Here is a 13,764-nt window from a genome sequence, read left to right as displayed (position 1 = left end):
GTATAGAGGACCTGTCACTATGAGAACACCCCACTTATAGAGCTGACATAGTGGTAGAGGACCTGTCACTATGAGAACACCCCACTTATAGAGCTGACATAGTGGTATACAGGACCTGTCACTATGAGAACACCCCACTTATAGAGCTGACATAGTGGTATAGAGGACCTGTCACTATGTGAACACCCCACTTATAGAGCTGACATAGTGGTAGAGGACCTGTCACTATGAGAACACCCCACTTATAGAGCTGACATAGTGGTATACAGGACCTGTCACTATGAGAACACCCCACTTATAGAGCTGACATAGTGGTATAGAGGACCTGTCACTATGAGAACACCCCACTTATAGAGCTGACATAGTGGTATAGAGGACCTGTCACTATGAGAACACCCCACTTATAGAGCTGACACAGTGGTATAGAGGACCTGTCACTATGAGAACACCCCACTTATAGAGCTGACATAGTGGTATAGAGGACCTGTCACTATGAGAACACCCCACTTATAGAGCTGACATAGTGGTATACAGGACCTGTCACTATGAGAACACCCCACTTATAGAGCTGACATAGTGGTATAGAGGACCTGTCACTATGAGAACACCCCACTTATAGAGCTGACATAGTGGTATAGAGGACCTGTCACTATGAGAACACCCCACTTATAGAGCTGACACAGTGGTATACAGGACCTGTCACTATGAGAACACCCCACTTATAGAGCTGACATAGTGGTATACAGGACCTGTCACTATGAGAACACCCCACTTATAGAGCTGACATAGTGGTATACAGGACCTGTCACTATGAGAACACCCCACTTATAGAGCTGACATAGTGGTATACAGGACCTGTCACTATGAGACCACCCCACTTATAGAGCTGACATAGTGGTATAGAGGACCTGTCACTATGAGAACACCCCACTTATAGAGCTGACATAGTGGTATACAGGACCTGTCACTATGAGAACACCCCACTTATACAGCTGACATAGTGGTATAGAGGACCTGTCACTATGAGAACACCCCACTTATAGAGCTGACATAGTGGTATACAGGACCTGTCACTATGAGACCACCCCACTTATACAGCTGACATAGTGGTATACAGGACCTGTCACTATGAGAACACCCCACTTATAGAGCTGACATAGTGGTATAGAGGACCTGTCACTATGAGAACACCCCACTTATAGAGCTGACATAGTGGTATACAGGACCTGTCACTATGAGAACACCCCACTTATAGAGCTGACATAGTGGTAGAGGACCTGTCACTATGAGAACACCCCACTTATAGAGCTGACATAGTGGTATAGAGGACCTGTCACTATGAGAACACCCCACTTATAGAGCTGACATAGTGGTATACAGGACCTGTCACTATGAGAACACCCCACTTATAGAGCTGACATAGTGGTAGAGGACCTGTCACTATGAGAACACCCCACTTATAGAGCTGACATAGTGGTATAGAGGACCTGTCACTATGAGAACACCCCACTTATAGAGCTGACATAGTGGTATAGAGGACCTGTCACTATGAGAACACCCCACTTATAGAGCTGACATAGTGGTATACAGGACCTGTCACTATGAGACCACCCCACTTATAGAGCTGACATAGTGGTATACAGGACCTGTCACTATGAGAACACCCCACTTATAGAGCTGACATAGTGGTATACAGGACCTGTCACTATGAGAACACCCCACTTATACAGCTGACATAGTGGTATAGAGGACCTGTCACTATGAGAACACCCCACTTATAGAGCTGACATAGTGGTAGAGGACCTGTCACTATGAGAACACCCCACTTATAGAGCTGACATAGTGGTATACAGGACCTGTCACTATGAGAACACCCCACTTATAGAGCTGACATAGTGGTATAGAGGACCTGTCACTATGTGAACACCCCACTTATAGAGCTGACATAGTGGTAGAGGACCTGTCACTATGAGAACACCCCACTTATAGAGCTGACATAGTGGTATACAGGACCTGTCACTATGAGAACACCCCACTTATAGAGCTGACATAGTGGTATAGAGGACCTGTCACTATGAGAACACCCCACTTATAGAGCTGACATAGTGGTATAGAGGACCTGTCACTATGAGAACACCCCACTTATAGAGCTGACACAGTGGTATAGAGGACCTGTCACTATGAGAACACCCCACTTATAGAGCTGACATAGTGGTATAGAGGACCTGTCACTATGAGAACACCCCACTTATAGAGCTGACATAGTGGTATACAGGACCTGTCACTATGAGAACACCCCACTTATAGAGCTGACATAGTGGTATAGAGGACCTGTCACTATGAGAACACCCCACTTATAGAGCTGACATAGTGGTATAGAGGACCTGTCACTATGAGAACACCCCACTTATAGAGCTGACACAGTGGTATACAGGACCTGTCACTATGAGAACACCCCACTTATAGAGCTGACATAGTGGTATACAGGACCTGTCACTATGAGAACACCCCACTTATAGAGCTGACATAGTGGTATACAGGACCTGTCACTATGAGAACACCCCACTTATAGAGCTGACATAGTGGTATACAGGACCTGTCACTATGAGACCACCCCACTTATAGAGCTGACATAGTGGTATAGAGGACCTGTCACTATGAGAACACCCCACTTATAGAGCTGACATAGTGGTATACAGGACCTGTCACTATGAGAACACCCCACTTATACAGCTGACATAGTGGTATAGAGGACCTGTCACTATGAGAACACCCCACTTATAGAGCTGACATAGTGGTATACAGGACCTGTCACTATGAGACCACCCCACTTATACAGCTGACATAGTGGTATACAGGACCTGTCACTATGAGAACACCCCACTTATAGAGCTGACATAGTGGTATAGAGGACCTGTCACTATGAGAACACCCCACTTATAGAGCTGACATAGTGGTATACAGGACCTGTCACTATGAGAACACCCCACTTATAGAGCTGACATAGTGGTATAGAGGACCTGTCACTATGAGAACACCCCACTTATAGAGCTGACATAGTGGTATACAGGACCTGTCACTATGAGAACACCCCACTTATAGAGCTGACATAGTGGTATAGAGGACCTGTCACTATGAGAACACCCCACTTATAGAGCTGACATAGTGGTATACAGGACCTGTCACTATGAGAACACCCCACTTATAGAGCTGACATAGTGGTATACAGGACCTGTCACTATGAGAACACCCCACTTATAGAGCTGACATAGTGGTATAGAGGACCTGTCACTATGAGACCACCCCACTTATAGAGCTGACATAGTGGTATACAGGACCTGTCACTATGAGACCACCCCACTTATAGAGCTGACATAGTGGTATACAGGACCTGTCACTATGAGAACACCCCACTTATAGAGCTGACATAGTGGTATACAGGACCTGTCACTATGAGAACACCCCACTTATAGAGCTGACATAGTGGTATACAGGACCTGTCACTATGAGACCACCCCACTTATACAGCTGACATAGTGGTAGAGGACCTGTCACTATGAGAACACCCCACTTATAGAGCTGACATAGTGGTATAGAGGACCTGTCACTATGAGAACACCCCACTTATAGAGCTGACATAGTGGTAGAGGACCTGTCACTATGAGAACACCCCACTTATAGAGCTGACATAGTGGTATACAGGACCTGTCACTATGAGAACACCCCACTTATAGAGCTGACATAGTGGTATAGAGGACCTGTCACTATGAGACCACCCCACTTATAGAGCTGACATAGTGGTATACAGGACCTGTCACTATGAGAACACCCCACTTATAGAGCTGACATAGTGGTATAGAGGACCTGTCACTATGAGAACACCCCACTTATAGAGCTGACACAGTGGTATACAGGACCTGTCACTATGAGAACACCCCACTTATAGAGCTGACATAGTGGTATACAGGACCTGTCACTATGAGAACACCCCACTTATAGAGCTGACATAGTGGTATACAGGACCTGTCACTATGAGAACACCCCACTTATAGAGCTGACATAGTGGTATACAGGACCTGTCACTATGAGACCACCCCACTTATAGAGCTGACATAGTGGTATAGAGGACCTGTCACTATGAGAACACCCCACTTATAGAGCTGACATAGTGGTATACAGGACCTGTCACTATGAGAACACCCCACTTATACAGCTGACATAGTGGTATAGAGGACCTGTCACTATGAGAACACCCCACTTATAGAGCTGACATAGTGGTATACAGGACCTGTCACTATGAGACCACCCCACTTATACAGCTGACATAGTGGTATACAGGACCTGTCACTATGAGAACACCCCACTTATAGAGCTGACATAGTGGTATAGAGGACCTGTCACTATGAGAACACCCCACTTATAGAGCTGACATAGTGGTATACAGGACCTGTCACTATGAGAACACCCCACTTATAGAGCTGACATAGTGGTATAGAGGACCTGTCACTATGAGAACACCCCACTTATAGAGCTGACATAGTGGTATACAGGACCTGTCACTATGAGAACACCCCACTTATAGAGCTGACATAGTGGTATACAGGACCTGTCACTATGAGAACACCCCACTTATAGAGCTGACATAGTGGTATAGAGGACCTGTCACTATGAGACCACCCCACTTATAGAGCTGACATAGTGGTATACAGGACCTGTCACTATGAGACCACCCCACTTATAGAGCTGACATAGTGGTATACAGGACCTGTCACTATGAGAACACCCCACTTATAGAGCTGACATAGTGGTATACAGGACCTGTCACTATGAGAACACCCCACTTATAGAGCTGACATAGTGGTAGAGGACCTGTCACTATGAGAACACCCCACTTATAGAGCTGACATAGTGGTATACAGGACCTGTCACTATGAGAACACCCCACTTATAGAGCTGACATAGTGGTAGAGGACCTGTCACTATGTGAACACCCCACTTATAGAGCTGACATAGTGGTAGAGGACCTGTCACTATGAGAACACCCCACTTATAGAGCTGACATAGTGGTATAGAGGACCTGTCACTATGAGAATACCCCACTTATAGAGCTGACATAGTGGTATACAGGACCTGTCACTATGAGAACACCCCACTTATAGAGGTGACATAGTGGTATACAGGACCTGTCACTATGAGAACACCCCACTTATACAGCTGACATAGTGGTATAGAGGACCTGTCACTATGAGAACACCCCACTTATAGAGCTGACATAGTGGTATACAGGACCTGTCACTATGAGAACACCCCACTTATAGAGCTGACATAGTGGTATAGAGGACCTGTCACTATGAGACCACCCCACTTATAGAGCTGACATAGTGGTATACAGGACCTGTCACTATGAGACCACCCCACTTATAGAGCTGACATAGTGGTATACAGGACCTGTCACTATGAGAACACCCCACTTATAGAGCTGACATAGTGGTATACAGGACCTGTCACTATGAGAACACCCCACTTATAGAGCTGACATAGTGGTATACAGGACCTGTCACTATGAGAACACCCCACTTATAGAGCTGACATAGTGGTATACAGGACCTGTCACTATGAGAACACCCCACTTATAGAGGTGACATAGTGGTATAGAGGACCTGTCACTATGAGAACACCCCACTTATAGAGCTGACATAGTGGTATACAGGACCTGTCACTATGAGACCACCCCACTTATAGAGCTGACATAGTGGTATACAGGACCTGTCACTATGAGAACACCCCACTTATAGAGCTGACATAGTGGTATAGAGGACCTGTCACTATGAGAACACCCCACTTATAGAGCTGACATAGTGGTATACAGGACCTGTCACTATGAGAACACCCCACTTATAGAGCTGACATAGTGGTATACAGGACCTGTCACTATGAGAACACCCCACTTATAGAGCTGACATAGTGGTATACAGGACCTGTCACTATGAGAACACCCCACTTATAGAGCTGACACAGTGGTATAGAGGACCTGTCACTATGAGAACACCCCACTTATAGAGCTGACATAGTGGTATACAGGACCTGTCACTATGAGAACACCCCACTTATAGAGCTGACATAGTGGTATAGAGGACCTGTCACTATGAGAACACCCCACTTATAGAGCTGACACAGTGGTATACAGGACCTGTCACTATGAGACCACCCCACTTATAGAGCTGACATAGTGGTATACAGGACCTGTCACTATGAGAACACCCCACTTATAGAGCTGACATAGTGGTATACAGGACCTGTCACTATGAGACCACCCCACTTATAGAGCTGACATAGTGGTATACAGGACCTGTCACTATGAGAACACCCCACTTATAGAGCTGACACAGTGGTAGAGGACCAGGGTTTGTACTTCTGAATTAGGTAGGGGTCTGTGTTGCACAGGATAGTGGGCGGCAGATATCATCACTCACTCCATGGTTTTATAAACATCAGAGAAGAGGCCGGCTTTCTGGAACTTCTTCTTGGGAGGACGAGCGACCTTCTTCTCTCGCTGCACCAGTGGTGGTAAGTGACAGGACCTCCTGGGTTCACATACTTCATGGATCATATCAGAAGTGGATGAGACATCTCCGAGGTGAAGTGGAGCAACACTGCAGCAGATGAGAGAAGAATATTAGACGAGTGGTTGTAGTGTTACCTGACTACTGGTGCGGTATGAAGGTGTGTACCTGGCGGTGGTCTCCTGCTCTTCGTCACCTCTCGGCCTCTTCTTCATGGTCTTCTCCAGCTCATGGTGTTTTCTCTTCCACCCTTTGCGATGTTCACTCTCCAGACCTTGTACTACTGCCTCAATGACGTCGGTCACAGTGTCAGGCTGAGGGCAGCCCTCACTGACAGTGCGGGGGACCAGGGGCAGCCCCTCCTCCAGGGGGTACTTGCGAGGTCTCCCCGGCCTTCTCTTTACAATGTTGTTCCCTGTTCGGGATTGTCTCTGTAGTTTCTTGGCCTTCAGGATCTTATTGACGTGGTCCAGGTTCTTCTTGGAGGCCAGGATCTTGTTGTAGTTATACATCCTCCGCGCCTGTTTGTGGATGGCCTCCACCACGCTCCTCTTCAGGCTGTGACTGGAGTAGTTTCTGGGCAGATGGTTAGAGGACAACCCCAACCCATCCATGGAGGGCTCCAGTGGTGCGGAGTCTGACCTGCTCTGGCTCTTCTCCCGGCTCACAAGTCTGGCTGGGCTTGAGGAAGCAGATACAGAGGCATTAGCCACCAGGACCGTGTCCACCGCCTTGTCCATGGCACTCTGCTTGTCTCCATAGGCGCTCCTCTGCAGCGGGCCATCTGCCGACTCTTCAGCGGTGGAGCTGTGTCTTGTGCCACGCAAGGGGACCCCCATAACTAGAGAGAGCAGAAAATCACATCACATCACAATGAGGACCACAAAGCACCGGGACTGGGGACTCCGGCCTTCAGGGAGTCCTCTCACTACATGTATAGTATAACACAAGCACAAGGACTGGGCACTCCAACCCTCAGGGAGTCCTCTCACTACACGTATAGTATAACACAAGCACCAGGACTGGGCACTCCGCCCCTCAGGGAGTCCTCTCACTACATGTATAGTATAACACAAGCACCAGGACTGGGCACTCCGCCCCTCAGGGAGTCCTCTCACTACATGTATAGTATAACACAAGCACCAGGACTGGGCACTCCGCCCCTCAGGGAGTCCTCTCACTACACGTATAGTATAACACAAGCACCAGGACTGGGCACTCCGCCCCTCAGGGAGTCCTCTCACTACACGTATAGTATAACACAAGCACCAGGACTGGGCACTCCGCCCCTCAGGGAGTCCTCTCACTACATGTATAGTATAACACAAGCACAAGGACTGGGCACTCCAACCCTCAGGGAGTCCTCTCACTACACGTATAGTATAACACAAGCACCAGGACTGGGCACTCCGCCCCTCAGGGAGTCCTCTCACTACACGTATAGTATAACACAAGCACCAGGACTGGGCACTCCGCCCCTCAGGGAGTCCTCTCACTACATGTATAGTATAACACAAGCACCAGGACTGGGCACTCCGCCCCTCAGGGAGTCCTCTCACTACATGTATAGTATAACACAAGCACCAGGACTGGGCACTCCGCCCCTCAGGGAGTCCTCTCACTACATGTATAGTATAACACAAGCACCAGGTCCTGCCCTCCGCACACACAGAGGTTGTACGAGACCTTCGGACCAGCGCTATTGTGTCTCCAGGTGCACCCATAACTGACAGCAGAGTTAGTAAATGGTGAGGATGGCAAACTGTCTATTAGAAGGCGCTGCGGTGTTGCGGCAGTCTCAGTCAGTTACCTGAGCAGGAGGTGCTCTCGGACGTGCTCCGCCTTCTAGGAGGACTGCAGCTCATGTGCTCCGGCGTCCTTAGGCTGCGCTCCTGACACACTGCAACGTACAGAGAAGGCATGTGACATCATAGAAAAGAGACCGCCCCCTAACATCAGTGACATCATAGAAAAGAGACCACCCCCTAACATTAGTGACATCATAGATAAGAGACCGTAATCTAACATCAGTGACATCATAGATAAGAGACCGTAATCTAACATCAGTGACATCATAGATAAGAGACCGTAATCTAACATCAGTGACATCATAGATAAGAGACCGCCCCTAACATCAGTGACATCATAGATAAGAGACCGCCCCTAACATCAGTGACATCATAGAAAAGAGACCGCCCCCTAACATCAGTGACAACATAGAAAAGAGACCACCCCCTAACATTAGTGACATCATAGATAAGAGACCGTAATCTAACATCAGTGACATCATAGATAAGAGACCGTAATCTAACATCAGTGACATCATAGATAAGAGACCGTAATCTAACATCAGTGACATCATAGATAAGAGACCGTAATCTAACATCAGTGACATCATGGATAAGAGACCGTAATCTAACATCAGTGACATCATAGATAAGTGACCGCCCCCTCCAGGCAGGCCGCTGCGGAGGTCACCGCTGTGATGTAATACTGGGGAACTGCAGGATCTCCTATTTATAAGCCCAATGTGACAGGAGAGGAAGGTCAGACAGGAGCAGTGACATCACTGAGAATACAGCCTATCCGTATACTAGAGAGCAGTGACATCACTGAGAATACAGCCTATGTATATACTAGAGAGCAGTGACATCACTGAGAATACAGCCTATCCGTATACTAGAGAGCAGTGACATCACTGAGAATACAGCCTATCCGTATACTAGAGAGCAGTGACATCACTGAGAATACAGCCTATCCGTATACTAGAGAGCAGTGACATCACTGAGAATACAGCCTATCCGTATACTAGAGAGCAGTGACATCACTGAGAATACAGCCTATCCGTATACTAGAGAGCAGTGACATCACTGAGAATACAGCCTATCCATATACTAGAGAGCAGCGGTGACATCACTGAGAATACAGCCTATCCGTATACTAGAGAGCGGTGACATCACTGAGAATACAGCCTATCCGTATACTAGAGAGCGGTGACATCACTGAGAATACAGCCTATCCGTATACTAGAGAGCAGCGGTGACATCACTGAGAATACAGCCTATCCATATACTAGAGAGCGGTGACATCACTGAGAATACAGCCTATCCGTATACTAGAGAGCAGTGACATCACTGAGAATACAGCCTATCCGTATACTAGAGAGCAGTGACATCACTGAGAATACAGCCTATCCGTATACTAGAGAGCAGTGACATCACTGAGAATACAGCCTATCCGTATACTAGAGAGCGGTGACATCACTGAGAATACAGCCTATCCGTATACTAGAGAGCAGTGACATCACTGAGAATACAGCCTATCCATATACTAGAGAGCAGCGGTGACATCACTGAGAATACAGCCTATCCGTATACTAGAGAGCAGTGACATCACTGAGAATACAGCCTATCCGTATACTAGAGAGCAGCGGTGACATCACTGAGAATACAGCCTATCCGTATACTAGAGAGCGGTGACATCACTGAGAATACAGCCTATCCGTATACTAGAGAGCAGTGACATCACTGAGAATACAGCCTATCCGTATACTAGAGAGCGGTGACATCACTGAGAATACAGCCTATCCGTATACTAGAGAGCGGTGACATCACTGAGAATACAGCCTATCCGTATACTACAGAGCGGTGACATCACTGAGAATACAGCCTATCCATATACTAGAGAGCGGTGACATCACTGAGAATACAGCCTATCCATATACTAGAGAGCAGCGGTGACATCACTGAGAATACAGCCTATCCGTATACTAGAGAGCGGTGACATCACTGAGAATACAGCCTATCCGTATACTAGAGAGCAGTGACATCACTGAGAATACAGCCTATCCGTATACTAGAGAGCGGTGACATCACTGAGAATACAGCCTATCCGTATACTAGAGAGCGGTGACATCACTGAGAATACAGCCTATCCGTATACTAGAGAGCGGTGACATCACTGAGAATACAGCCTATCCATATACTAGAGAGCGGTGACATCACTGAGAATACAGCCTATCCATATACTAGAGAGCAGCGGTGACATCACTGAGAATACAGCCTATCCGTATACTAGAGAGCAGCGGTGACATCACTGAGAATACAGCCTATCCGTATACTAGAGAGCGGTGACATCACTGAGAATACAGCCTATCCGTATACTAGAGAGCAGTGACATCACTGAGAATACAGCCTATCCGTATACTAGAGAGCGGTGACATCACTGAGAATACAGCCTATCCGTATACTAGAGAGCGGTGACATCACTGAGAATACAGCCTATCCGTATACTAGAGAGCAGTGACATCACTGAGAATACAGCCTATCCGTATACTAGAGAGCAGTGACATCACTGAGAATACAGCCTATCCGTATACTAGAGAGCAGTGACATCACTGAGAATACAGCCTATCCGTATACTAGAGAGCGGTGACATCACTGAGAATACAGCCTATCCGTATACTAGAGAGCGGTGACATCACTGAGAATACAGCCTATCCGTATACTAGAGAGCGGTGACATCACTGAGAATACAGCCTATCCGTATACTAGAGAGCGGTGACATCACTGAGAATACAGCCTATCCGTATACTACAGAGCGGTGACATCACTGAGAATACAGCCTATCCATATACTAGAGAGCGGTGACATCACTGAGAATACAGCCTATCCGTATACTAGAGAGCAGTGACATCACTGAGAATACAGCCTATCCATATACTAGAGAGCGGTGACATCACTGAGAATACAGCCTATCCGTATACTAGAGAGCGGTGACATCACTGAGAATACAGCCTATCCGTATACTAGAGAGCGGTGACATCACTGAGAATACAGCCTATCCATATACTAGAGAGCGGTGACATCACTGAGAATACAGCCTATCCGTATACTAGAGAGCGGTGACATCACTGAGAATACAGCCTATCCGTATACTAGAGAGCGGTGACATCACTGAGAATACAGCCTATCCATATACTAGAGAGCAGTGACATCACTGAGAATACAGCCTATCCGTATACTAGAGAGCAGTGACATCACTGAGAATACAGCCTATCCGTATACTAGAGAGCGGTGACATCACTGAGAATACAGCCTATCCGTATACTAGAGAGCAGTGACATCACTGAGAATACAGCCTATCCGTATACTAGAGAGCAGTGACATCACTGAGAATACAGCCTATCCGTATACTAGAGAGCAGTGACATCACTGAGAATACAGCCTATCCGTATACTAGAGAGCAGCGGTGACATCACTGAGAATACAGCCTATCCGTATACTAGAGAGCAGCGGTGACATCACTGAGAATACAGCCTATCCGTATACTAGAGAGCGGTGGCATCACTGAGAATACAGCCTATCCATATACTAGAGAGCAGTGACATCACTGAGAATACAGCCTATCCGTATACTAGAGAGCAGTGACATCACTGAGAATACAGCCTATCCGTATACTAGAGAGCAGCGGTGACATCACTGAGAATACAGCCTATCCGTATACTAGAGAGCGGTGACATCACTGAGAATACAGCCTATCCATATACTAGAGAGCAGTGACATCACTGAGAATACAGCCTATCCGTATACTAGAGAGCGGTGACATCACTGAGAATACAGCCTATCCGTATACTAGAGAGCAGTGACATCACTGAGAATACAGCCTATCCGTATACTAGAGAGCGGTGCCATCACTGAGAATACAGCCTATCCGTATACTAGAGAGCAGTGACATCACTGAGAATACAGCCTATCCGTATACTAGAGAGCAGCGGTGACATCACTGAGAATACAGCCTATCCATATACTAGAGAGCAGTGACATCACTGAGAATACAGCCTATCCGTATACTAGAGAGCGGTGACATCACTGAGAATACAGCCTATCCGTATACTAGAGAGCAGTGACATCACTGAGAATACAGCCTATCCGTATACTAGAGAGCAGTGACATCACTGAGAATACAGCCTATCCGTATACTAGAGAGCAGTGACATCACTGAGAATACAGCCTATCCGTATACTAGAGAGCGGTGACATCACTGAGAATACAGCCTATCCGTATACTAGAGAGCGGTGACATCACTGAGAATACAGCCTATCCGTATACTAGAGAGCGGTGACATCACTGAGAATACAGCCTATCCGTATACTAGAGAGCGGTGACATCACTGAGAATACAGCCTATCCGTATACTAGAGAGCGGTGACATCACTGAGAATACAGCCTATCCGTATACTAGAGAGCGGTGACATCACTGAGAATACAGCCTATCCGTATACTAGAGAGCGGTGACATCACTGAGAATACAGCCTATCCGTATACTAGAGAGCGGTGACATCACTGAGAATACAGCCTATCCATATACTAGAGAGCGGTGACATCACTGAGAATACAGCCTATCCGTATACTAGAGAGCGGTGACATCACTGAGAATACAGCCTATCCGTATACTAGAGAGCGGTGACATCACTGAGAATACAGCCTATCCATATACTAGAGAGCAGTGACATCACTGAGAATACAGCCTATCCGTATACTAGAGAGCAGTGACATCACTGAGAATACAGCCTATCCGTATACTAGAGAGCGGTGACATCACTGAGAATACAGCCTATCCGTATACTAGAGAGCAGTGACATCACTGAGAATACAGCCTATCCGTATACTAGAGAGCAGTGACATCACTGAGAATACAGCCTATCCGTATACTAGAGAGCAGTGACATCACTGAGAATACAGCCTATCCGTATACTAGAGAGCAGTGACATCACTGAGAATACAGCCTATCCGTATACTAGAGAGCAGCGGTGACATCACTGAGAATACAGCCTATCCGTATACTAGAGAGCGGTGACATCACTGAGAATACAGCCTATCCATATACTAGAGAGCAGTGACATCACTGAGAATACAGCCTATCCGTATACTAGAGAGCAGTGACATCACTGAGAATACAGCCTATCCGTATACTAGAGAGCAGCGGTGACATCACTGAGAATACAGCCTATCCGTATACTAGAGAGCGGTGACATCACTGAGAATACAGCCTATCCATATACTAGAGAGCAGTGACATCACTGAGAATACAGCCTATCCGTATACTAGAGAGCGGTGACATCACTGAGAATACAGCCTATCCGTATACTAGAGAGCGGTGCCATCACTGAGAATACAGCCTATCCGTATACTAGAGAGCGG

At 46.9% G+C, this 13,764-nt stretch overlaps 1 protein-coding gene across 1 annotated transcript in view; it reads right to left on the bottom strand.

Annotated features, from left to right (window-relative positions):
- The window catches only part of ASH1L (ASH1 like histone lysine methyltransferase), a 63,123-nt gene that overhangs the window by 23,640 nt on the left and 25,719 nt on the right, over window positions 1-13,764 (bottom strand). Inside the window, exons 4-6 of the mRNA XM_075261469.1 lie at window positions 8,374-8,463; window positions 6,732-7,404; window positions 6,474-6,653 (exon numbers count right to left, since the gene is read on the bottom strand). Coding sequence (XP_075117570.1) covers window positions 6,474-6,653; window positions 6,732-7,404; window positions 8,374-8,463 — 943 coding nt within the window. The remainder of the gene's footprint in view (window positions 1-6,473; window positions 6,654-6,731; window positions 7,405-8,373; window positions 8,464-13,764) is intronic.

The sequence above is a fragment of the Leptodactylus fuscus genome, unplaced genomic scaffold, assembly GCF_031893055.1.
Source record: "Leptodactylus fuscus isolate aLepFus1 unplaced genomic scaffold, aLepFus1.hap2 HAP2_SCAFFOLD_141, whole genome shotgun sequence".
NCBI lineage: Eukaryota > Metazoa > Chordata > Amphibia > Anura > Leptodactylidae > Leptodactylus > Leptodactylus fuscus.
Note: the sequence above shows the minus strand (reverse complement) of the source record. Positions and strands in the feature narration are given on the sequence as shown.